Here is a 26061-nt window from a genome sequence, read left to right on the forward strand (position 1 = left end):
ATGTGGCAACCAGACAGATGAGACATTTGGACACGAGGGAACAAAGAAAGTTTCTCAGTGTCACGATTCTCAGGTTTTAAACTGTGTTTGAACTTGTTTCCATTTTAAAATTTTGTCTTCAGACTCTGCTATACAAATATACCTCTGTGTGTACTGTACGTCTGTGTTTGTGAAGCACATTTAGTATAAAAATCTGCTTGTTGTTTATGTGGTATATAAATGAAATGTAATATCATATAGCCCAATAAATAAACTGACAGATATAAAATATATTTCAAAGTTACAAAAACACATATTTATATCCACAGTTTTGTTTTACATTCTAGCAGAATTTAGAGAAATACTGTACAGTATTTTCATTAATGAAATGGATTACAAAATCGCTGTAGAAAAATGAAAACACAATCGAATTGCGTACAACACAAAGTGCCAACATTTCAAGCATCTAGTCGATTTAAGAAAACTGAGTGCAAGACAGCGTTTAGGTTCAATAGATGATTGTGGAAAAAAAAGTGATTTATTTTAAAAGAAACATTAGCGTCTGTAATGAAAAGCTGGTAAGAAAGATGGTTTTATTATTTTAATAGATTGCACTGGTTTTTTCAAACAATTCAAAAAAATGTATCATGGAAAGATTATTTTTAATGGAGGTCCCACATTTTTAATTACAAACCTATTTTCATTCTTGAAAGTAGTTTGATGAATTGTCTGATGCCACAACTGTATGCATGGGACTTGTCTACTAAAGGCCCATTCACACAGAGCTAGAAATGGGTCAGTGACCCCCGGCAGTTACAGGTCATTAGGCAAAAGTACATGTTCTCCAAGTTGTTGCTAAGGGAAATTGGTAACAAGGAGGTATATGGTTCTGCATCAAAAACCTTGCAATTGCTTTGGCCACTAGCAGATTGATGCAGTTGCCCAAAGTTTGCTAGAAAAGTTTGACATGTATGCAAACACTTGCCAGCTGCTTGTTGATAGTGGTATGGAAACAGTATATGAACAGTGAGTTTTTTGCAAGCAAACTACAGGAGACCGGGACAATCTACTAGTGACCATATTTGGCATTGGTGTCATGCGATATGATATCATATATCTATCTATCAAGATAGATAGATATAGCATAAAAACTCCACCAGATTCCAGATGTATTATGTTAGCATAAACCTTGAAAATTAGCATAATCTAAACACAGTACAGTGTCAATACATCCAAACCTTTGTGGCCTTGCCAAAGGTTATAAGAAGAGCTACTTCTTGACCAGGTGATATCACTTCCTTAATAGAGCAGAGCCGCAAGCAAACATGTTATATTAAAATGTTGACGACGCTTTCATTCGATTCTTGGCTTTATTACCTTTAAACAGTTGGGCTAGCAGTTTCCTTCCTTTTGAAGACTTTTGGCTAAGCTCTGTTATGAGAATCCAGTCTCTCTACGTAAAGGTTAGACATGAGAATGGCTTCTCTCTTTTCATCCAAGTCTTGGCAATTAGCTACAAGTATTTCCCCACAAAGTCGAACAATTCCTTTGCTGAATTTTTCTCACTTAATTGAAGCAGACTTCTAAGCCAAACTTCTGTGTTTTTAGTTACCCAAAGGCAGCTTTTTGGTGAGGGTCGTATAACACAGAAAAAAAACTGACTTTCATTTTAAAACTGAGAATCTAACATTAATTTCAGAGCATCCCAGTCTATTAAAGAGAATCCAGTTGTAACAGGGTAATATCTTTTCAAATGAAAGATGTTCATTTAGCACATTAAACGACAGAGGAAGCAGCTATCTCAGTTTTTGAAATTTGAGCAGTGAATATGGCATTTAAACTTCAGTTTCATTTTTCTTTGATTTTTTTACCCTGCCCTGCTCCAAAAAATTAAAAGGTCTGTTTCATACGTTTGTCTCAAATGCACAAAAAAGAAGCACATCAGACGACTGTAGAGGCTGTATTTGTGGTGGTCGGAGATTATTAGGTGGATTTCTGTTATGCACACAAATACATAGGAAAAAAACTCAGGACACCCACACAGACAAACATGTGTGCACACAGACACAGGGAAAGGTCTGGAAATGTCAGTCAGCATGCTATCTCATTATTTCTGCCTCTTGAAGTTTCATGAGTGCAGAGGAGCTATTTGGGACACAAATTCACTTCATTGAAAAAAGAGGGGGGTGAAAAAAAACCTCTGGCTTTTTAAAAAGGGCTTGACAGCTTTTAGTGCGCAGATACTCATCAAGGCAGCCAAACGGGTGGAATAATCTTATGAAAATCAGGCAAGGCAATAGACTGGAAAAGAACAAGCTAAGGAAGGAAAGGAGGTGAAGGGAGAAAAAAAGAGAGGAGGAAGAGATGAGATGGGGGGGTGTATAAAAAAAGCATAAAAAGAGGGCAGCTATAAAGTGCAAAAAAGAGAAAATAAAGGTTGTGAGGAAGGTACAGATGAGGGTGAAGGAGGGCGGAACGAAAAAAGACAAGACGAGGGAAAATTAGCCGAGAGGAGAACAGCTGTGAGCAGAAGAAAAGGCAGATAGAGAGATGGTGGCTAATTACAAAGCGCAGGGATTTATTTTCTTTGCATTGGGTTTTTCTCTCACATGCTGCTGGGCCACCTCCTAATTCTAGCTAGGCTCGATTCAGTTTTAAGGAACGTCTGCCTATCGCGGCAGGTCAGATAGTACAGTTAATTATCCAGATAGATGGTCCACTGTAAAAGGAGACACGGGAGGGGATTTCCATGATGAAAGCAAATCTCAGAGTTTTATTGGCGCTCAGTTGGGCTTCTTCCAGCCATCTTTTGTTTGACTTTGTTGCCTGACATGTCAGCAAAGAGATTACTGCGTGGGGTTGTGTCGCTGTGGGCGAGCTTGCATACGTACACGGTGGAAATTCAAATGAAAATTGTCGGTTTTAAGATACCTGGATCAGCCTTGCTTTTATGTGTGCCCACGTGCTCGGGTGCTTTCATGTGCCACAGAGAAATTCACACACTTGCCGTGAGAAAAGGTACACAAGGAGAAACCCTTGACAGATTCCCAGCACTCCTCTGTGAAATGAAGACACAGTGAATTTGCTTAAAGGGCTACTTGACTTGCCATTACAGAGTGTAGGGAGGCCTGGGCTGTGTGCTGATGCATTAGAGTGGCAAAGGTGAGCAGAAATGGCAGCCAGTTGACAGAGAAAGTGTCAGAGCTCTATTTTGCAAACACCTCATTGTAGTGCTGATGTTGATTTGTTTCTGTCTAAGAGCAAGCGGGAGATTTAACTACCTGAGTAGTGGTTGTTAGTTCAAGCAGTTAGAAGGCAATAGTCATGGCAAGTGTGTGGCAATTATTTCAATATGCAAGGTGTATCAAAAAGAATAATCCGATTTTAGAGGGCTATATATATATATATATATATATATATATATATATATATATATATATATATATGTATACACATACACACACATATACACGGTAAATGGCCTGCAGCGCTTTTCTAGTCCTTAAGGACCCCAAAGCGCTTTACACTACATTCAGACATTCACACACTGGCGATGGCAAGCTACATTGTAGCCACTGACAGAGGCGAGGCTGCCAGACACAGGCGCCACCGGGCCCTCTGACCACCACCAGTAGGCAAACATTGGGGTTAGTATCTTGCCCAAGGATATTTGGCATGCAGCTAGGAGGCAGCCTGGGATTGAACCACCGACCTTCTGATTAGTGGCTGACCTGCTCTGCCACCTGAGCTACAGCCACCCCTATATATATATATGAGTTCCTGCCCCAAGTGGAGGAGTTCAAGTATCTCGGGTTCTTGTTCGCGAGTGATGGGAGAAGGGAGCCGGAGATCGACAGACGGATTGGGGCTGCAGCTGCAGTAATGCGGACGCTGCACTGGTCCGTCGTGGTGAAGAGGGAGCTGAGTGTAAAAGCGAAGCTCTCAATAAACCGGTCGATCTACGTCCCTACTCTCACCTATGGCCGCGAGCTGTGGGTAGTGACCGAAAGAACGAGATCGCGGACACAAGCGGCAGAAATGAGCTTCCTCCGAAGGGTGGCTGGCCTCTCCCTTAGAGATAGGGTGAGAAGTTCGGCCATCCGGGAGGGGCTCAGAGTAGAGCCGCTGCTGCTCCACATCGAAAGGAGCCAGCTGAGGGGGTTTGGGCATCTGACAAGGATGCCTCCTAGGCGCCTCCTAGGTGAGGTGTTCCGGGCATGTCCCACCGGGAGGAGGCCCCGGGGCAGACCCAGGACACGCTGGAGAGATTATATCTCTTGGCTGGCCTGGGAACGCCTTGGTGTTCCCCCGGATAAGCTGGAGGAGGTGGCTGGGGAGAGGGAGGTCTGGGCCTCTCTGCTTAGGCTGCTGTCCCCGCGACCTGGCCTCGGATAAAGCGGATGAAGATGGATGGATGGATATTTTTTTTTTTTTTTTGGGCATAGAAGCTTGCAGTAATTTTTAAGATACATGACTGAATATAAAGTTTTACGTACAAAACTTTGAATGTTATCAAGCACTCACGTGTCGCCCTCTGGACGCTGTTACACTACCTACCAGCAACCACATGAAACTCACAAATCCGGTCTTTCTAACAGTACATTTTTTGATTGTTACTAGGGAACAGCTGCGGAATGAAAGCACTTTGAAATTGAGTAATTCTTTTTGATACACTCTGTATATGCATTTTTGCAGTGGAAGGAGGCATTAAAAAGGCTTTGAGTACAGAGCTGAGAAATAATGTTAGAGGTAGACTGTTTTACATTATAGAGAAATACAAAACCATAATAAGATACTACATTCTTGCAATGAACTTGAAATCTCATTTCCTCTTCAAGTAGAGGGAGCAGGACTGCAACCATTTGCAGCCAATTGACATCAAAACAGCGTTAAAACAAGATCAGTAAGAGTTAGTCTGCAATTTAATGGGGTAAATTTGGTAATTACGTGCAATCTGTTTGTGATAATACGGCGATTAAAACAGTGAAAATCACAAATCTGTTGTTATCTATATACACAGAAGTTCATATTTAGTGCTTACACTCAGAATCCAGACAAGTGCTTAGCAACCTTGCTTTTACATATTCATATAACCTGAACAAAAGTAAGAAACCCACTTTGATAATAAGATAAGCACCAATGAGCGCATAAGATGATGGTCGAAACGCTTACAAGGAGGGTTTCACATCACAACCTGCAGTTCCTTTACTAAGTGGCAAAAGATATTGCTCTTATTTTGATATCTCAGTTGATCCTAACAAGTTAAAAAAAAAAAGCACTCGCACAGGTTTCAGGTTGGTGTTGTGGCATGTCTCGATAACATTCAATTGCCTTGTCAGAAAGTTGGTGATAGCTCTAGAACTGTCTGTCTGCCTTCTCTTGAATATAATGGGAGTAAATGTGGTGCTCAAAATATCAACAAATTCTAATTTCCAAATTTAAAAAAAACTGGGACTCTAGTGAGCAGTTTCATGTTAAAATCTTCTTTCCACCTGTCACAGTCTGGTGAGGGCAGACTGTATGAATTGAAAAAAGGACCCAAAACGCAGACTCCAAGGAACAGGGAACAGAACTTGAATGTTAACAAAAAGCGAGCCGTTTAATAAGGCTGGTAAAAAAGGTACAAAGAAAGGGCAAGGCAAACTGAAGTAAATTAACATCAACCTAAACTGGGAGAACTAAATAAACAACAAGAAAAACCTAGACATGAACCATGGCATGGAAAACGTGGCGTGAACACAGACGACCTGACCGTGACACACTGAAAACAGAGGACTTAAATACACAGGAGGTGATTAGGGGAAGTGGGAACACAGGGGGAAACAGCTGACACTAATCTGACATAACGAGACAAAGGAAGCAAAGTTGACTACGCTGACATAGGACACAGACCTTCAAAATAAACAGGAACATGAGACACAGACAAGACAATATAACCTTGACGACATAAGACACGCAGCATGAAACACATAAAGGGCAAAAGGAGACCAAAACACAGGGGTAGAAGACATAAGGGGAATCTAAATAAACAAATGAACTTAGATAATCGAATGAACTTAAAAATAGACCATGAATATCAAAATAAACTTAAACTTAAAACGCTGGATCATGACACCACCAAATTAGCCACAGCAGCCATATCTCCATGTAGAAGGTAATGTTTCCTGTAGTCCTGACATTGTAACAAGCTCTCATCTTTGATGGTGTTTCCACAAGTGCTTTGTGGATTTTATGTTTTTGGAGTAACTGGGTGTTGCGAGATATTACTACAGAATTTTTCACATGTAGGGTTTTTTGGTACTTTGAACACCACAAAGGCAAGTGCCCATTACTTCCTTTATATTCAACAGAGGTCAGACATCTCTATGGCCAACAGCTTAAGAACTACAGTTATGTGGCAAACAACTGTGCAGGCAAATACTATTGCATGCAAATTCAGCTTTTGTTCACTTCCAGTTAAAGTGGCTTTGTTTAAAGCGTATTGTACACCGCTATATACTGCCCCCTTGTGGTCATCCTACAAACAATGTAGCATGCTGAAGCTGCATGTTGCATATAATGATGCAATGAGAATCCTTTGCAGGATACCTAGAAGGGGTAGTGCCAGCCAGATGTTTGTAGCTGTGGGTGTTTGGACTTTTAAAGCACTTTTAAGAAAGTTAATGTTCAATTTTAGAGAACGACTGGATGGTTCGAGGAACAGTATAATTTTAGCACTTACAGATCCGACAGTGAGTGGTTCCCGTTACTCATCCAGTCTGAGAAAGCACTGGTTAAAGTGTTTGTGTATTTATTGATTTATTTTAAGTAATTGTGTTTTATGTATGTTATGGTTTTATATTTTTACAAATGCTTTATATACTTATTTATATACTTATATATATTTAATGGTTTATACCTTGTGTTGGGGGGGGGGGGGGGGGGGTTCTGTCTTGTTTTTATGGACATGAAGTCTGCCAATAAAGATTGAATTGAATTGAAATTGAATTGAACTCAACTCTGAATGATTATCTTCATAACCTCAGCGTTTACTTCATTTCATTTCTTTTTGGAGAAAAAAATATGGATGCGCTTAAAAAAGGGAAGGAGGGTAGAGGTTCGTGTCCTCTGCTACCAGCCACAGTAACTATGTTATGTTTATTTTTTTCCACATACGTGTGTTTAAATGTTTTGGAAATTCCACTTTTATAAAAAAAAAAATAATAGTAAAGTGCAGCCCAGCCATATCTGGTGTCCAGCATCAGCAGCCTTTGACACTCTGCTGATTCTGCTACCCCCTCAGACCATATCTGATCTGTACAGCTTGCAATTATCTTAGTCCATCTTCTTATCTTAGTACCGTAGCATGCTGAACTACATTTATTATATCCGACTGGATGTGTCTTTAGGTCTTCTTTCTTTTTCGTCATTTTTCTTGCTGTATTTCTTTCCCCTCTCTCCCACTCTCTCTCTCTGACACAGACACAAGCCCATCTTTCTCCTGTCATCTCAGGCTTGGCGTTAGACAGAATTTATTAGGGCAAGATGCTGGCTGTTGACATGAGTGTGATCTACCATTTGGTGGGAAGATAAGTGTCCTATGGAGGGTTTAATAATGTTCTCCCCTCTCCACGTCTTATCTTCCGCTGATGAAACCGAGGCTGATACGTTCCCTGACATGTGCATAGCTTGAAACCTTTATGTGTGTCCGTGTGTTTATTTCTGTCCATGCCTGCCCGCTTTTCATGTGTGGGATGTTTTTATCACCCCTGAATCTAATAAGTTTCAACATAAGCCACTGCCCTCACACCAGCGCCATATCAGAGCAGTAATATGGTTGAATGCTAACAGGGTCACTATGCAAGCGAGATCAGTTTAGTTAGTCATGCAAGACCCACCCAACTTTATGTTTTATGATTTCTCATTATAAATGGTTGCTGGATGTTTTTCTTTATAGTTTTTCTTTAAAGCTCAAGATTGAAAATAAATGCTGATGCATCTTGCACTAACTCTGCCTTTGAAATTCAAAAAGCTGACGGGTATCAGTGACAGCTGGAGCTGATTTATTTAATTCTGTTCTACACTTAAAGAGCTATACAAATACAGGCCATTTACCATTTATGAACAAAATTGTTGAGCGACTCCTCTTAATTTTGATTTCAGGTATTTTCTGTCTCCTTGCCATCAAACACCTAGCCATGCAGTCTGCCTTTACAGACATTTGTCAAAGAACGGTTCATTTTAAAGAGTTTTTGAACCTGAGTGTGGTACTCTAATAGGATGGCACAATTGCAACAAATCTGTTTCCTGTGGTTTAGCAGCTCAGCCATGAAGTAGCAGACTGCGCAAAGCGCTCTTCTCGCCAATGCTCTTCTCAATAATTAGAATAACTACAGAGTAACAAATCTCTGGCATTAACATCAGCACTAACACCGTGAGCCTGGAGCTTCATGGCACAGCTTTCCATGGCCGAGCAGCTCACGTAGGTGTAATGCGCAGGTGGCACAGTTCTTTTGTCAATATAGACTATGATGTTCTGTCTTCTCTATACAATACATCAGCAATGGAAGCAGCAGTGAGTCATCAGTTTGGAGGTATTTCATGCTTGCTACGCCAACTGTTCCTCTTGCTCCACTCCATGTTGGCGCAAGTATGGCGAGGTGCACTGACGGAGAGCAGGGATAACATAAAGCAACACGAACATAAATTACAGCGATATGCAGCAATGACTTTCACAATGAGCTGAAGTGAAACAATCTAAATAACTGATCTGTGTGTGGATCCGGCAGGATTGGACACAAATGCAGACTCGACAGGCAGGCAAAAAGTAAACTCGAAATCAGTTTTATGGCTGGACAGAAGGAAATACAGAAAACTAAACTGGGAACACTAGAGACTAAACTAGGACCAGAACACACAGATGGGTATGAGGGAGACTGCGACACAGGACAGAGGAAGACGCTGACATAAATACACAGACGGATAGCACATCTTACACGGATAACCATAACAAGAGAGGGGAAGCAAAACTGAACAGAATGAACATGGAAAAACGAGACCTTCACAATAAGACGGAACACGGAGGATCATGATGGAGGAGTGGAGGAGAGGCAGACGAGAGGGAGAGAGCAGACATGACGGGCGGGGGAAACATGGATAAACATGATGGAATAAAACACAAGGAGGGGAAACAACGCACAAGAACTCATACAAGCACATAAACACAGGCATGCAGAGGGCACAAGGGGAATCTAATAAACAAAAGCTAAACAGAACAACCAAGGTACTATAGAATAAACTTAAGACTAAACATAATTAATAATACAAAATGACAAAAACACCCTGGGTGGAATACACAGGGTTTTCACAGGTAATGGTTTTTTGCACCCGTTGTCATTGATTGTCAGGAAAGCAGTGATTTAGACCAATCCTAATTTTGCTTTGCACATAAAAAATATTCTCAGTGTCTTCCTCACAGTGAGGATCTTATTAAAGCTGGTGTTCAGTGTCCACATACACCTAAAGCTGTGGTATCATTATCGCAGTGGAACTAGAGACACTTAAACTGGTGCATCCCAAATTGCTGCTTTTTCTTTTTGTATTATTTTGTATCAACTACCGTTAAAAACTTTCTTGCCATTTGATGGCGCTTATACACAAAATACATAAATAGAGATACATTTACGATTTACTTATAGACAAAGTTGACTGATAGCATTATTGCTATTTTTTGTGTTGATAGCAACGCGTTCTCACTCCCAAAGCGTAACATTTTACGCTAGGTGACAAATCGTCAACATATTACGTTTTCGGCTATCCACGACGTTCCTGAATGACGACTTCGGAAAAATGAGGAAATATGAGAACCATATGGACTCAATCTACACATGTTCGCTCTTTTTCTTCAAATCCCTTAGAAACACGCTATTTAACATAATTAAAGCCCTGGTTAAGTTCAGGAAAAAGGTTATGGTTAGGGCTAGGGATAAGGTTAGGTTTAGGGCTGGAATACAGGGCTGGAACGTCTATTACCGCGGGAGCGTCATTGCACTGGATTTCAGCCATAACCCTCCGCGTACCATAACAACGCCGAAGGTCTCCTTTCGCGTTCCTCAGGAACGCCGTGGGACGTGACAAAACATCGCCATGTTACGCCTCGGGAGTGAGAACGGGCTGGTTGATAGATACTGGTACTAACAAAGGTTGTCTTATCTTAAGAATAAGGATGTAGCTGAAGAAGTTTAGGTCAAATACATCTCACAGCATCTAGAGAGGTTCGGGCTACAAACATTTATGCGTAACTGTTGAAGTCCAGCTGCTCAAAGTCATACAAAAGGGCTTTTACAATTTTTAATTCCATATAACAGGAACCTGCAAGTTATAATGCTAAATGTTAGTGACTGTAATTAATGAAAACCGGTGATATTCGGTGGAGCTTTTTTTGGCTTTTTGACCTACTGGTAATATTTTTAAAAAATGCAAAAATGATGTTAAATGGTGATTATTTCCACTTAAAAAGTCAATAGGACAATTCTCCATTAATCACACTTGAAAACCAGCTGGAAATCTGTTATGTCAACCTGAAATGTCTCCGTGGCTTCATTATTAAATCTTAACATCATTCATCTGACACAAGTGTGATAACTTATCTCTCGACTGTCATCACTGATGGAGCTGTTTTATAGTTCTCGCTGTCAAAAATGACACTTGTAATATACCACTTGTACACGCGCATATATAACAGCACTCATTCCCTCATTACTGATATTTACCAGACATCACGATACATCTTCATCAGCTGAGGGTCACCCTACTGGATGGTAATTCAGAAGTTAAACAAAACCCGTTTGTGAATTGTTTAGTGACCTTGATGACAACATTCATTAGACAGATTCACAGTAATGGATTAAATAACAAAAGGAAGAAGAAAAAAGAAACTCTTGAGAGCACTGCCAGGCCTCCAGCTATTACATCTGACATGATTTTCGCTTCACCCAAGTGAATAGTTTGTTTACAATATGTCCTTTAATTTTCCCTTCTGCTCTCTTGCTTCCCCTTTGCATCTTCAAATGCCTGCTTTACATCATTTCTGCTACATTACACTTACTGCTGCCGAGTAGTTCTGTTTATTCAGAAGTTTTTGTACTCGCACATAAACTGGAAATTTGTCAGTGACACTAGCGTTCCTCAGACATCACACAAGGACATTATTCCACAAAAGACTATATTTAAAAAATCTTAAACAGATTAGGTTGGTATTATTAAAAGGAAAACAAATGTTTTGTAGTTCGGATAGAGCATGTTAGGGTAGAAATAGAAAACTTTTTATTGCCCACGCATGGAAGTACAATGCAATTTTGAATGTTTGTTTTGGAGGTTTTCTTGAGAAAAATGTTGAAAATACTTGTTAGACTCAAGAATTTCCTTGAACTTTGAACTTGAAGAATGCAGCTGTTAAAAGGAGCAGCTGGGATGCTAATTCAGACGATTGTAGGGTCACGGCAACAGGTAGCTGAGGCAAAAGCTTGTCGCCATTTATCTTTGGAACGCTGTCAACATATAAAGATGGCGTCTTCAGTATAATTACACAAAACCAAATAAACACATGGACAGAGTTAGCACACCCATCTATTTAGTACATCCATAATATTTGAGCTCTTTTACAGAGTAATAGGTGGAACCTGTCTGATTTATTCCCATCAAGGATTTCTTACCCTTTTTCCTATTGAAGTTTGTGCTCTACCATGATCTAAAGAGCTCTCTCAGGCCTACAGAAAAACAGAAGAAAGAAGCTGAGGATGCCTGCAGAGACTGTGAAGGATGGTAGTTAAAAAATGCTATGGTTTGGGGTTGCTTTGCTGCCTCGGGGACAAGGGAGGTCGGAGTCAACGATGAATCTTTCATTAAATGAAAGATTATATGAGCCCATCTGCCAGCAAGCTGAAGCTGGAGTGGACATTTTAATATTATATGAACTTGAACCCAACTTTCGCTTGTCCATCGAGGAACAGCTGAAAAAAAGAAGAAACTTTTGGAATCGGACAACCAAAACCAAATTTAAAACAAGTCAAAATAGATCTGAAAAGAAAAGATTTTGAAATATCCAGCAATAGTAGCACTCAAAGCTCTTTCTACTGGAAGTCTCAGGTAACCAATATTATACACACATTCATATCTTGTATCTATACCTAAACACTTTTATCTAACATTTACACACAAACTGACACTCTGAAAGCATCAGAGACAACTTAGGGTACAGTATTGTGCGCAAAGATGCTGTGGCAAACGGGCAGGTAAAGCCAAAATTCAAGCCACCGACCTTCCGATTGGTTGATGACAAGCTCTATCACCTAAGCCAGCGGTCTCCAACCTTTTATGCGCCACGGACCGGTTTATGCCCGACAATATTTTCACAGACCGGCCTTTAAGGTGTCGCGGATAAATACAACAAAATAAAACTAGTACCGGTACCGAAAAAAAGAAAATTTATTCGCAACACACGTGAAAAGACCAAGGAAAACCGAGTAAACCAGCGGTCCCCAACCTTTTTTGCGCCACGGACCGGTTTATGCCCAACAATATTTTCACAGACTGGCCTTTAAGGTGTCGTGGATAAATACAGCAAAATAAAACTAGTACCGGTACCGAAAAAAGAAGATTTATTCATAACACACGTGAAAAGACCCAGGTAAACCAAGTTAACAGTCAAAACGATAACAAAATAACGCTGAAAACCGATAAGAACCCTGAAAACCATACATTTCACACCTGAGCCTCAACTCTCACGGCCCGGTACCAAACGACTCACCGGTACCGGTCCGAGGCCCGGTGGTTGGGGACCACTGACCTAAGCCACCGCTGCCCCCAAAATATAAATAATAGTATAATATCAATGTGCAAAATGGAGAGACGACACCTGTTACAGTTCATGTGAACTATGTGCATGTAAAACATAAAGGATATAAATGACATCTCTTAGGAACACCTGTAAGGAAAAGCTTGTTAGAGAAGATGTAAAGGCAAGGGAATTCTTCAAAGTTACTAGTTTGTAAGAAGTGTTCCTCTAATCACGTCTGTTTTTATAGCTTATTTTGTGACAAGCTGAGATTCAGTAATTGTTCCAGTGGGAATAACAGCACAAACCTTTGGAAAAGCTTAACATAAAGGGACTCCGGGTTCTTTGCTCATTTGTACATGTGAACAGTGATGGAAGTAAGAACTGAAAAAACAGAAAAGTTCAAGCCAGCTTATGCCTGATGCAGAGATTATTGGGCTAGGAAAAATCACCAACATTGTCAGTCACCACTGTCCACTTGTGACATGAGAAATAATCAGGATAGTGTGGTTTCAGACACCATATGACGAGCACTTCATTTCAAAGCCTACTGAACCGGGCAGGGGTGCAGGAAGGCTTTAAGGAGGATCAACAATACTGATCATACAGATACTTAGCACCTCTAGATGTCTAGAGATTGATAGCCAGTGAACTGTTTAACAGGCAAACTGCAACAATAACTTTTGAAATGCATCTTCCGCAGAATGACAGGGCAATGCGCTTATGCACATATGCTGACAGTTTTTAATAGGTTTCAGATTTTGAACTGTTTGAAATTGCTTTCTTTTGCCTTGTGAAACTTTGTCCCTGAAGTAAAAATAGTGAAGTTAAACATAGTTTATATTGCTTGGGTGCAGCTAGCCTTGAGGCGAAATGCAGCAGCGCCAAGTAATTCAACCTGAAGCAGCATGTCAGCAAAACGCACTCAATAATAACAATGCTTCACACGGACGTCAATTTGAAGCTCCCGTTTTACTGAGCTGACACTGTGTTCACGGTACTTGCGTTATTTGGCAATGTAGCGCTCGATAAGGTATGCATATTCTATAGATTGATTGCTATATAAATATTGTTTATGGCGATAAGGTATTAACATCGAGAAGCATGCTCGCCGATGATTTGCATGCGAGGTTATTACAGCTACTGAAGGTGCCCTTCGGGGAAATTTATAGATACGGAAGCGAGCACAATTCCCACCCGTTTTATAAGACAGCGAATACGCGGTGAAAAAAAATATGATGTATGTTTGCACTACAATTCATTCTAGGTTTCACTGTTACCCATTAAAGAATACAATTTTCAATCCATGAATGCATACTGATATGAGTATGAATGTATCCTTCTTACTTTATCTCGCCCATATCCTGTAATGGTCAAGAATGTTATCTAGATACGCTCTTCCTCTACTTTGTCTTCATCCGTTCTCATCTATCTGTCTCAGTTCATCTCCTTTTCATTTTTGTGGCTCTGATTTACATGTTCATGTGGATGTGTGTTGCATGGTTTTCATCCTTTAATATTTTTTCTCAAACACAGCTTTTCAGTTGTAAAGATTGAGAGCCAAGCCAAACCACGAGGCCTTGATTAAACACCTTATCTTTAAAGGGGGTTGTAAAAGCAACCTATTACACCACATACATAGTGACCCTTAGTTTGTTTGTTTTTTTTCTTTTATTATCTATTTTTCCTCCAGCAGCCATTATTTTTGAGAAATCTTGTCAAGCTTTTGTTTACAATAATAATGTTTGTTTATAAGGAAATCCGCACGGGACACGTTTAATGTCACCGGAGATTTTCATGTTTTGAGTTAAACAGATTTCAAATTGTCCTTTACATCACAGTTTATGACAAATGTTGTTTAAAAAGTTCCTGTTCCTGATTGGAGTTGCGATTGGGAATGCAGCTTTAATTTGATGTCATTTTGACTGCGTTTTCCCACTTTCTTAATATCTTTCTAAAACATAGGAAGGGAAACATGCTTCCGAAGATGTTGGGTAGATGGATGAAATTTGAAATGGTTGTCACGAGTACATGCAGATGTCACATGTATTATGCTTTAGGTTTAGGGGTCTGTGTTTATGTGTATGTATATTTGTTGGATTTCCATAATGAAATATCTCCTAGAGCGTTATCTGTGGTAGCCTTTTGTTTATGTTTACATTTGTTTACGTTTATGTGCGTGTCTGGGTGATTCCGATGTTGCACGATGGTGGTTAACGTGTCGTGTTTGGTTTGTTGTTAGGTAACGTGTCTGAATAACACATTAGTAAGGGATGGGACATGTAAATGCCAGACATGAAAATGAAATATTCATTTATTTACTCATTTAATATTCAGTAAATTCATCCTAGCTGCTATTATGCAATCTGGTGCTAATATGTTATCATAGAGGCTCTTTTCCAAAGCCACGGGTTTAATGTAAATTTGTGATCCTTTGATGATGCTTATTGATGATTCATTCTGCAGCATGGCCTGTCACAGAAAGCAGCTAGCTGCATATATCTTGTCTGATTTTCTATAACTCACAAACTTCTGCTGCAGCTGAAGACAATGAAGACTCCTGATAACTTAGTGGGGCTATATGATGGATGACTTACAGTCGAAAACTCAGTAAGAAATAAGCTGAACCCCTGAACGGAAGCTTATTTACAATTGAAAACTGCAGATATTAAAATCACCTATTGGATGGCCGTGTTTGTACGTCATGATAAATACAATTACGGGGTTCTTTTGTGATGAAAAACCATCGAATTTTAAAAGTACTGCGCAAATATCTCTAGCCACCCATTTCATTATGTTTTCCCTCCAGTGAGTCAGACTGCCGTGCAATATCTTAAAGTGGTTTTGAGCAACAGTTCTCCAGCTTTCTAAACTTTTTCTTTGGACATTACCTGCTTTTTTGAACATTTTCAGAGGAATGTATTTTTAATCTTAAAGCTACATAAAACTGACCTATTCAAGCACAAAAAAGAGACACATCCATGCATAACAGAAAAACTGAGCAAAGAAACAATTCCAAATTGTATCTTTAGATACGTTGTTACTACCAGCCTGTGGCAAAATCACATAATTTGTTTCTGATTTCTTTATTTAAATCTACAGAAAATGATACCGATGATAACACAGTTTGACAGGCATAATAATAATATTTTAGCTCCAACAAGATGATTCCAAAACTTGGCATAACTCAGTATGGTGTGCAATGTGCCCTTAATAAAAGAAATCTGAGGAAACTGAACAAGTGGAGGACAAATGTCATATAGTACTATCTACAGCAAATTAACTGGACCTGAAAGCCATGTCCTTAAGAAAAGGGAAAAAAATATCCAGCAAAGACCTGACACAGGATCTGAGAGACACATCTGGCCTTTAGCTTGTCAGGCTCATAAGAAATGACCTCAGTGTAAGGTGGCTGCCAAGCAGCCATTCAAGAAAAATCTAAAATATGCAAAATTATACAAGGACTGGTCTAAAAATTGTTGGAAACAGGTCTTATAAAGTGATAAATCCACATACCTTCATCAGTATGTACGGAGGAGCTCAAGAGAGTTACAACAGTGAGTGTCTACAATCATCTGCAAAACACGGTGGAGGTGCCGTCATGTTTGGGGCTTCATTTCAGCCTGTGGTGTCGATCTCAAGTACACTGCCAATGCAGTAAAAGCATGCCTGGATAATAAAACACAAATTTAAATAGTCAATCATTGACTGGTCTTCCTAGAGCCGGGATTCCAACATTGTTGAAGCATTGTGGGATCATCTTGACAGAGAACAGAACAAAAGGTAGCCAACATCCAAAGAAGAGCTTTGAATGTCTTTTAAGAAGCCTGGAGAAATATTCTGAAGACTATTTAAAGGAAAAGACAATAAAACTGAAAAACAGGTGGTCACACTGAGTGTTGACTATTAGAATTGAACAAACTTTGTGTTTGTCTTGTGTTTTCCAAGCAAAAAAACACAACATTGTACAAATATTTTTCCAATATATATCAAACCCTTGTGTTATTTCTTTTCACATTACTGTGGATAGATAGAAAAATAGTGTGACAGTGTAACACACAATGCCTGCAATGCAACAAGGACCTGCTCAATGCAGTGAGCAGCAGTACTGCCACTTTTTGGGACACAAAATATATTAAGAATGTCCAAAACAAACAAAAAATCTCCAATATTCACCAGGAAAAGTAGAATTAAAATAAGATGCTATTTGCCTTCAACTCAAGCACTAAAGACAGGGATGACTGGGAACCTATGCCAGCGTAAGTGCAGGTGAAAGAATATATTGCACCTCCAACAACACTTTCTTTGAATTGACAGAAGCCTGCTTCAGTTGTCGATACATTTATCAGTCTTGTCACTGTGTCTCAGTCTGTCAGTGAAGCCTAGTACGTGTTCAGCCTCTATGTAATGGCCTGAATCCTATTGCTTTTGAGAGACGAGTAGAAACTAACTAACTGGAGTCTGAAACTTCAATAAAGCAGAGCAGTGCTGGAAAAACATTTGTCATACAGCTATGACAAAATGCGCACCGAATGTCCCAGATTGTATTTAACATATGAATTGTTTTTATTTTGTTTTTTAAATCCCTTGTGGTAAAAATTTAGGTGGCGTGCTAACAAAATATATCATCCTGGTTGAAATGTTGCTGAAGGCAAGATGGCTGTAAAGCCTTCTAAATATCATTTGAGATGTTTGATTTTATTTACCTGACTGATCACAGCTCTCTCCATTTCACTCCATCTGTCTGATTCTCCCCATCTTTCCCTCATCTCTCACTGTCATCGTCTGCGTTCATACCTCTCAATTGTCCCTTTACTTCATTGCTCTTCATCTACCTCCACATCTCATCTCTCACCCCACCACCACCACATTGCTCCTTCTTTTTTCCATTTATATTTCTACATTTTTTTCACATCTCTGCTTTTCCATCATTTTTCAATCCTGTTATAACTTTGCCCGTATCTGTCTTTCTCCATCTGTCATTCCCCGACTCGCTCTTCTTCTGTCTTAATCGTTACATCTTTGCATTGACTTCTCCCTATCATTTCTCTTCATCTGTTTATTTCACCCCCCCGAACCCCCCAGGTCACTCTCCTAATCACTCTTTTTCTCTCTGTGTCTCCTCCGCAGCTGGTATTGTTCGGAAAAAGCAATGGTGTGAGATGGTGCCGTGTTTGGAGGACGAGGGTTGCGACCTGTTAGTCAATAGATCTGGCTGGACTTGTACGCAGCCCGGAGGCCGAGTTAAAACCACTACGGTGAGTTCAGGCTCTCTTTTAGTGCCTCAGGTTACACAAAACCACTCACAAGCTGGTTGATGTGCTTAGAAAACCAATTGAAGTGTGCAACCAAACCAAGGACGCTTTTTTAAAACAAAATAACAGTAATTAAAAAGTAAAGGTTAAGAGAGCATTTTGACAAGCTGACTCATTGTACAGGGTGGGCCATTTATATGGATACACTGTAATAAAATGGGAATGGTTGGTGGTATTAAAGTCCTGTTTGTGGCACATTAGTATATGTGAGGGGGCAAACTCCTCAAGATGGGTGGTGACCATGGTGGCCATTTAGAAGTCGGCCATCTTGGATACAACTTTTGTTTTTTCAATAGGAAGAGGGCCATGTGACACATCAAACTTATTGGTAATGTCACAAGAACAACAATGGTGTGCTTGGTTTCAACGTAACTTTATTCTTTCATGAGTTATTTACAAGTTTCTGACCACTTATAAAATGTGTTCAATTTGCTGCCCATTGTGTTGGATTGTCAATGCAACCCTCTTCTCCCACTCTTCACACACTGATAGCAACACTGCAGGAGAAATGCCAAATGCATTAAGTATCTGTAGTTTCAGGTGCTGCACATCTCGTATCTTCACACCATAGACAATTGTCTTGAGATGACCCCAAAGATAAAAGTCTAAGGGGGTCAGATTGGGAGACCTTGGGGGCCATTCAACTGGCCCACGACGACCAATCCACTTTCCAGGAAACTGTTCATGTAAGAACCTGGCACCCATAATGTGGTGGTGCACCATCTTGTTGGAAAACTCAGGGAACATGCCAGCTTCAGTGCATAAAGAGGGAAACGCATCATCATGTAGCACTTTCAAATATCCAGCAGCCTTGAGGTTTCCATCGATGAAGAATGGACCCACTATCGCTGTACCCCATATACCACACCAAACCATCACTTTTGTTGTTACAACAGTCTTGGAGGGATCCATCCAATGTGGGTTAGTGTCAGACCAATAGCGGTAGTTTTGTTTGTTAACTTCACCATTCACATAAAAGTTTGCCTCATCACTGAACAAAATCTTCTGCGTGAACTGAGGGTCCTGTTCCAATTTTTGTTTTGCCCATTCTGCAAATTCTGTGTGCCGATCTGGGTCATTCTCGTTGACATGCTGCAGTAGCTGGAGTTTGTAAGGGTGCCATTTGTGAGTAGCTAAAATCCGCCGAAGGGATGTTCGACTAATGCCACTCTCCAGTGACATGTGGCAAGTGCTACGCTGTGGGCTCTTGTAGAATGAAGCCAGGACAGCCACTGAGGTTTCTTCATTAGTGACAGTTTTCTTACGTCCACATTTTGGCAAATCCAACACTGAACCAGTTTCACGAAACTTAGCAAGCAGTTTGCTAACTGTAGCATGGGAGATGGGTGGTCTCGTAGGGTGTCTTGCATTGAAATCTGCTGCAATGACCCAGTTACTGCGTTCACCAGATATCAACACAATTTCCATCCGCTCCTCACGTGTTAACCTCTTCGACATGTCAATGGCTGAAACAAAGAGAAACTTTGTTTCAGAGAAAAGAGAAACAATCCAAAGAGAAAAGAGAAACAATCCAACACAATGGGCAGCACATTGAACACATTTTATAAGTGGTCAGAAACTTGTAAATAACTCATGAAAGAATAAAGTTACGTTGAAACCAAGCACACCATTGTTTTTCTTGTGACATTACCAATAAGTTTGATGTGTCACATGGCCCTCTTCCTATTGAAAAAACAAAAGTTGTATCCAAGATGGCCGACTTCTAAATGGCCACCATGGTCACTACCCATCTTGAGAAGTTTGCCCCCTCACATATAATAATGTGCCACAAACAGGACTTTAATATCACCAACCATTCAAATCAAATCAAAATCAAATCAAATCAAATTTTATTTGTCACATACACAGTCATACACAGTACGATATGCAGTGAAATGCTTGGACAACTGCTCGTGACCTTAAACCATTCCCATTTTATTACGGTGTATCCATATAAATGGCCCACCCTGTACAGTACAGCTTTGTTCTCAATAAAAGCTCTGATCTGCAAGCATAGCAAAGACATTTCAAATCACTGTTTTCAGCCTCAGTTATTTGGCTTGAAATATTTTTACTGTTATTGACATTAGACAGTGATTGGGCTACTTCCGAACCTTTAAGAATCTGGGTTTTCAATGTGAAACACTTGAAGTTTCAATTTTACAATGCTATTTCATGGATTTAAAGAAAAGAAAAAATGTTATATAATGTTATACATTCTGTCAGTCAATCTACTTAACACAAAAACTGGTGTAGTCCTCTGCTGCTTGCAGCCCATCTGGTTCGGGGTTCAACATGTTGTGTGATGTACATACCTCGGTTGTAACGACTGTTTTTTTGAGTAACTGCTGCCTTAACCCAGAAAAGCTTAACCCAGAGAACTGCTGCTCACTAGATTTTTTTGTCTCATCATTTTGGGATTTTCTGTAAACCCTAGAGATGGTTGCATTAGAAAGTGCCAGCACCAACAAACCAGCAAACAAACAAGTTCAAAGCCTCTTAAATCACCTTTCGTCCACAATCTGATGCTCCAACAGGTCTATACAGTGTCCACCTACCTACCTAAATGCATTGAATTGCTAATATATGATTAGCAGATTAGATATTTGCATTAGCGAGCACTATAACAGGGATAGCTAATAAAGTGGCCACTAAGAGTATTCATTTGGATTTTACAGTCACATACACATTTTAAGTTTCTCTTTTTTGACTGTGCACTGTGTCAGTTGTTTGTGCAAGAAAACAAACAAAAAAATTAAGAAAAGAAAAATCATTCAAAGATGCTACCTGTACAGCTTAGAACTGAGCTGCTGAATAGAAAACTGACCTGGTATGGACACATGTATGGGCACCGGTAAAGTGATAGCAGTAGATGCTGTGGTGCAAGCATTTGTCGGAAGTGAGATACCCAGATGTTTTACTCTACCATATTTCTATAAATAAAGCTGAAGCATTTTGACAGAATGCAGGTTACATTAAAGTAAAATACAAATCACTCAGAAAAAAAAGAGTAATTTTGCATTGCTAACTACAGTAACTTACTAGTAGGATTAGCAAGTAGGATGTAAATTAGCTAGTAGGATTAAAATCAGCTAATAGTTAAATATAGTACAAAGCATGTCTTCTTGTAGAAGATTACAAGAAGCAGTTCTTGTACGTGGTCCCTGAGAAATTAACATACCACAAAATACAATACAGCTAACATTAGCAAAGGATACTGAAACCATGCTTTACTTAAGCCATGTTGGCTAAAGTAAAGGAAGTTTCTAAACACATATTGCCTTATCAGATTTTTTGTACTGTCTGCCACAGATAAATTTTATATAAAAAAATACTACAACATATCTTTGCAGTTTCATATTTGTTAGCCTATTTCATTCACTTTCAGCTAGCTTAGTATTATTTCATAGTTTCATAGCTCTTTCAAATGGCAGATAAACAATAACTTGTATTCATACAGTCATTTTAGCATCTTTTAAATTAATGTGGAAAACATTTAATATATTTATACAGAGTAGGTAACTGGAATATACTATAAATGTTAGCCAAATGCCAATGATGTCCACTGGTGTTGGCATCTAGAAAAATATTAAACATATGGCCTGCATTTGTATAGCGCTTTTCTAGTCCTTAAGGACCCCAAAGCGCTTTACACTACATTCAGTCATTCACCCATTCACACATGCATTCACACACTGGGGATGGCAAGCTACATTGTAGCCACAGCTGCCCTGGGGCGCACTGACAGAGGCGAGGCTGCCAGACACAGGCGCCACCGGGCCCTCTGACCACCACCAGTAGGCAAATATGGGGTTAGTATCTTGCCCAAGGATATTTGGCATGCAGCCAGGAGGCAGCCTGGGATCGAACCACCGACCTTCTGATTAGTGGATGACCTGCTCTGCTACCTGAGCTACAGCCACCCATATATCATAAAAGCGTTGCCTACTATAAGTGGAAACCATGTTGGAACCCAACACTATGGTCTCTGAACACTGAGTTGAAAGATGCTAAAATGATACATTAAGCTAAGGAGAAAATTACAGGGAGGCAAGATAGATAGTCATTACAGGCAACAATCTTTTGTATTATAAATGGACCGTTCATGATGTATTGTATATATTATACAAATATTCATCAGTGCAGCTCTGAACAACGCACTTAGGTAATGCAAGAAAATGAATTTATCATCCTTGTTGCTTATTTGCAAAAAACAATGTAGCCCTGTTTAGCATAGCCATTTATGCTCTGTTTCAGCACCTCTTTCCAGACTGTACTTGACAAGATTTCAAGTGCAGTCTGGAACCATTTCACAGCCTCCTGAAAATGTTTCTTTTCACCCTCCTTGTCTTCAGCTCATCTCCAAACTGAACGCGCTTTGTTTACTTCCTCGATGTCAGCAATTAGCTTAAATTAGGGACGCTCTTACTGTTAATGATGGCAGCAGATGGGAAGCCACGGCTTCTACTAGCTAAGATGACACCAATTCATTCACCCGCCTGTCCTCTACACCGCTGCATCCAGCTCTCCAAGTCTCCTCCTCTCCACTTCACCCTCTATTCCACCCCTCCTTTCTCCTCCCTACCCAACAAACACCATCCTCCCATTGATTTCAACCCCCACATCTGCTTTACAAGAAGCATAAACACTGTTGCTCTCCCGCCTGTATGCACGGAGTCTATACTGTGGCAATTAAAGAGGTCTCGCTTGAGAAACATGTTACGCAACACACACACACACTCGTACACACACACACACATAACTGCCCTATCTGTGAATGTCAATGCGTGAACACTGAGGACCAGTGGTGTATCATTAATGCATCTGTCATGATTTAGTCATCAGCTGACTAACTTGTTTATTCCTTCCTGTTGAGAAAACAAACATGTACATACAGAGTGCATAAAATATAAAAATGCTGAATGGTTTGCTACCAGGTTTCCTTCCTGTGTTGTGAGTCATGCGCGTCTCCGCGTGCCCAGACACAAACCCGAACGTTAACCCAGTTGCGGAGACTGCGGTGACAGCCGTTACAAGTTCCAGCTACAGTGCAGCTTGTTATCTGGGCAGGTTATCCCACACACATACTGCATGCACACACTGTAGCTGTAACATTTATTATACGTGTCAGATAAAATATCGTATGAGGTGTTGCAAATCTTGGTGCTCACAGTGTGACCGAAAGCCTAATGGCATGTGCATTCAGGCTTGCATGCTAACGGGCTCTAACTGATGACTGCTATTGTGGGTTTTCCATACTGGTATCCATGACCATGTACCCCTACTTTGTTGCACAGGGTAGCCCTGCATGCTTTGGCCTACATGTACTTTTCTTATCCTGCTCAGGATGTCACTCAATGTAGTTCTCATCCGCAGGATGTGACAGGTATTTCGTGCGTGCTTCATTGGCTACTTTAAACTTGGTGACAGCCAGTCAAATGGCTGGACAGCTATGCGCACTCATCTGTGCCAGTCCGCGCTCGTGTGTGTGTGTGTTTACGTGGGTTCTACCAGCTTTCACTGTCAGGGAGTATAATAACTGCCAACAAGCAGACTCGGGTCATTGTTTAAAACTCTTCTTAAAATGTATGAATTTTTTCAACACCTTCAAACTCAGTCACACGGAGAAATCTCTAAAATGACATTTACTTCTCATGCTTAAGTTTAAGGGCAATTCTAGCAAGCCCAAAAATTACAATAACCTCTTGTTATCTGCTCACCCAAAGGGGAGTCACTCACAAAAACAAAAACCATTTACTCCCTTCCATGTTTAACTTTGAACAAATAGCGCCTTCCCTGAGGCTTTTCAAGGTTAAACCCAAACTGCAGCCGCCCCACTGTTGCCCAAGGTTGACTGTTAGCTGTGCACGGTCCACTGAGCATGTCTGACCTGTCCGTCAGGTGTTTGTGCGAAAAAACCCAAAAACATCAATGCAGACAAACAGACATATCCCTCATGGGTATTTGACTAAGCCAAGTCAATCTGACTCAGCCCCCGTAACCCCATAAAGGGTTATTTTGAACAAATGTCAAAAGGCAGTTTGCGTGTATTGGTCAAATGTTTGGGAGTTTGTGTTTTCTCTGTCAACCAGAGGGTTTGGGGAAGGGAGGGGCTTGTTGTTCAGGGTGACGCCGCTGACCTCCTCTCTAACTTTACTCGGCAACACAGCAGCGTGAGTTGCAAGGAAGATTAGACGTAATGCCGCGCGTCCTCTCTCGACCTACACAACGTCACTCATCTCAGCGGTCACCGTTTGATGTGCTTCGGAGTAAAAATAACTTCCTCGCCTGCCGCCTGTCTCGTTCCCAGGCATTCAGGCGTTTTCTCTTTTCGGTTTTTCCTCTCATCCTCCCCCTCGTCCCCTCTCTCTCCAGGCATTTATCTTACTCTGACCCCGCTTTGGAGAGTACACAGTTGTTCCTGTCAATAAAACTACAGTATGGATTTCTCAGAGGCCGGCTCCAGAAGAAACGCATGAAGATTGATATGTGCGTAGCTCGGTGTTGACAGTGACGTTTTTTGAGGGAGGTTACTTTTAGCAGCGTTGCACTTTAACCACAGCTGAACAGGACGCATATCAAGCAGAGGTAGAGCTGTGAAGCTCCAGCATATCATTTATTTCAGAATCAGGTTTCTCACTGATAACAATGACAAGTTTCTCCTCTGAAGGAGTGACCTAACAGAATATGAAATTCTACAAAAAATAAGCTCTAAGACTGTAAACAAGCTCCCCGGAGATTTACTCGACTGCGCTGATGAGCCGCGTGTTCGTCATCACCTTGTTTTTTTTCCCCGTTACCTCAGGATATTATTGCATCTGCCAATATATGTAGCACATCCGCACTAATGTAAGGCGATAAATATGCACTTACATCAGCTTTAGTTGAGAATGATCTGCCAAAACATAACTGATGTGACAAAATGTTTTACAGTGCTGGCAAACGACTAGCTCGTTCATTCTGTGCACTGGCCTTTTAATATGGCTGAGTTTATACACATCTCCCTGCTGACTGGCCTCACACACTTGCCAACAAAGTTTAGAATATAAATAGCAGCACATATATTTCAGTTTTCTTATCTAATAACCGTATTGTCATACTGTTAAATCTGCAGTCTCCCTTGTCCGTGTCCGTGTGATGTACATTTGTGTCCAGGTAAGGTTACAGCGAGTAACCGTGCAGAGAATTACAACAAGCTATTGTGTGCTCACGTGCTCCCTCCTGCATGCTCTGTCCACGCAGCACTCTAGCCTTACCTGAACAGAGCATTGCTCATGTTAAGTAAACATTCGGACAATGTGCTGACTTCATTCTCCTGATACGGTGCAGAGCTCCTGGGTGAAAATGGGTTTGTAACAATTGATAATACAGAAAATACAAATCCAATGTAAATCTACCCATTCTGCTACTTGTTCAAATAATATGTTTTTCATTACTAAACATTTAAGTTAGTTATGTTAGAAAGAGTACTATTCCAACCACAATTTGAATTACAGCTACAGTTCCAAGAATATCCTGTAAAGTATATATGGGTTTCAGGCAACATATTACTTCCACTACCATCCAGAAGACAATGTTAAACCACATCTATTACAACAGCATGGCAAGAATCTGGATGCTGAACTCAGGTGCCTGCAGTCCAAACCTTTCACTAATTGAAAATGAAAGGACTGTTGAGCTGCTAGAATCCTGTATCAGACAATAATATGACAACGTTCGTGTACCAGAGGTTCAGCAATTGGTCTCTTCAGTTCGAAGACATTTACAGACTTTTGTCCACAGTGGTAAATATGACTCCACCTATGCTTTTTTGGAACCTAGGTTGTACATGACACTGCATACAACTCTAATTCAAATTATAAAACATGATTTTTTCATGGTTGTTAATGGCTTATACGTTGATCACCGGCTGCTGACTTTTTAATGAGGCATATTGCTTCTGTCAGTCATGTA

The 26061-nt window shown here is 40.3% G+C and overlaps 1 protein-coding gene across 3 annotated transcripts in view; it reads left to right on the forward strand.

Annotated features, from left to right (window-relative positions):
* tafa5a (TAFA chemokine like family member 5a) overlaps positions 1-26061 on the forward strand; it is a 171594-nt gene that overhangs the window by 131849 nt on the left and 13684 nt on the right. For all 3 annotated transcript variants that reach the window (XR_004843533.2, XR_004843534.2, XM_006780561.3), the window contains exon 3: positions 17924-18051. Coding sequence is in view for 1 of the 3 variants with exons in the window: in XM_006780561.3 (XP_006780624.1) it covers positions 17924-18051 (128 nt within the window). In the remaining 2 variants the exon portion in view is untranslated. The remainder of the gene's footprint in view (positions 1-17923; positions 18052-26061) is intronic.

The sequence above is a fragment of the Neolamprologus brichardi genome, chromosome 17, assembly GCF_056152115.1.
Source record: "Neolamprologus brichardi isolate AB-2024 chromosome 17, ASM5615211v1, whole genome shotgun sequence".
In the NCBI taxonomy this organism is placed as follows: domain Eukaryota; kingdom Metazoa; phylum Chordata; class Actinopteri; order Cichliformes; family Cichlidae; genus Neolamprologus; species Neolamprologus brichardi.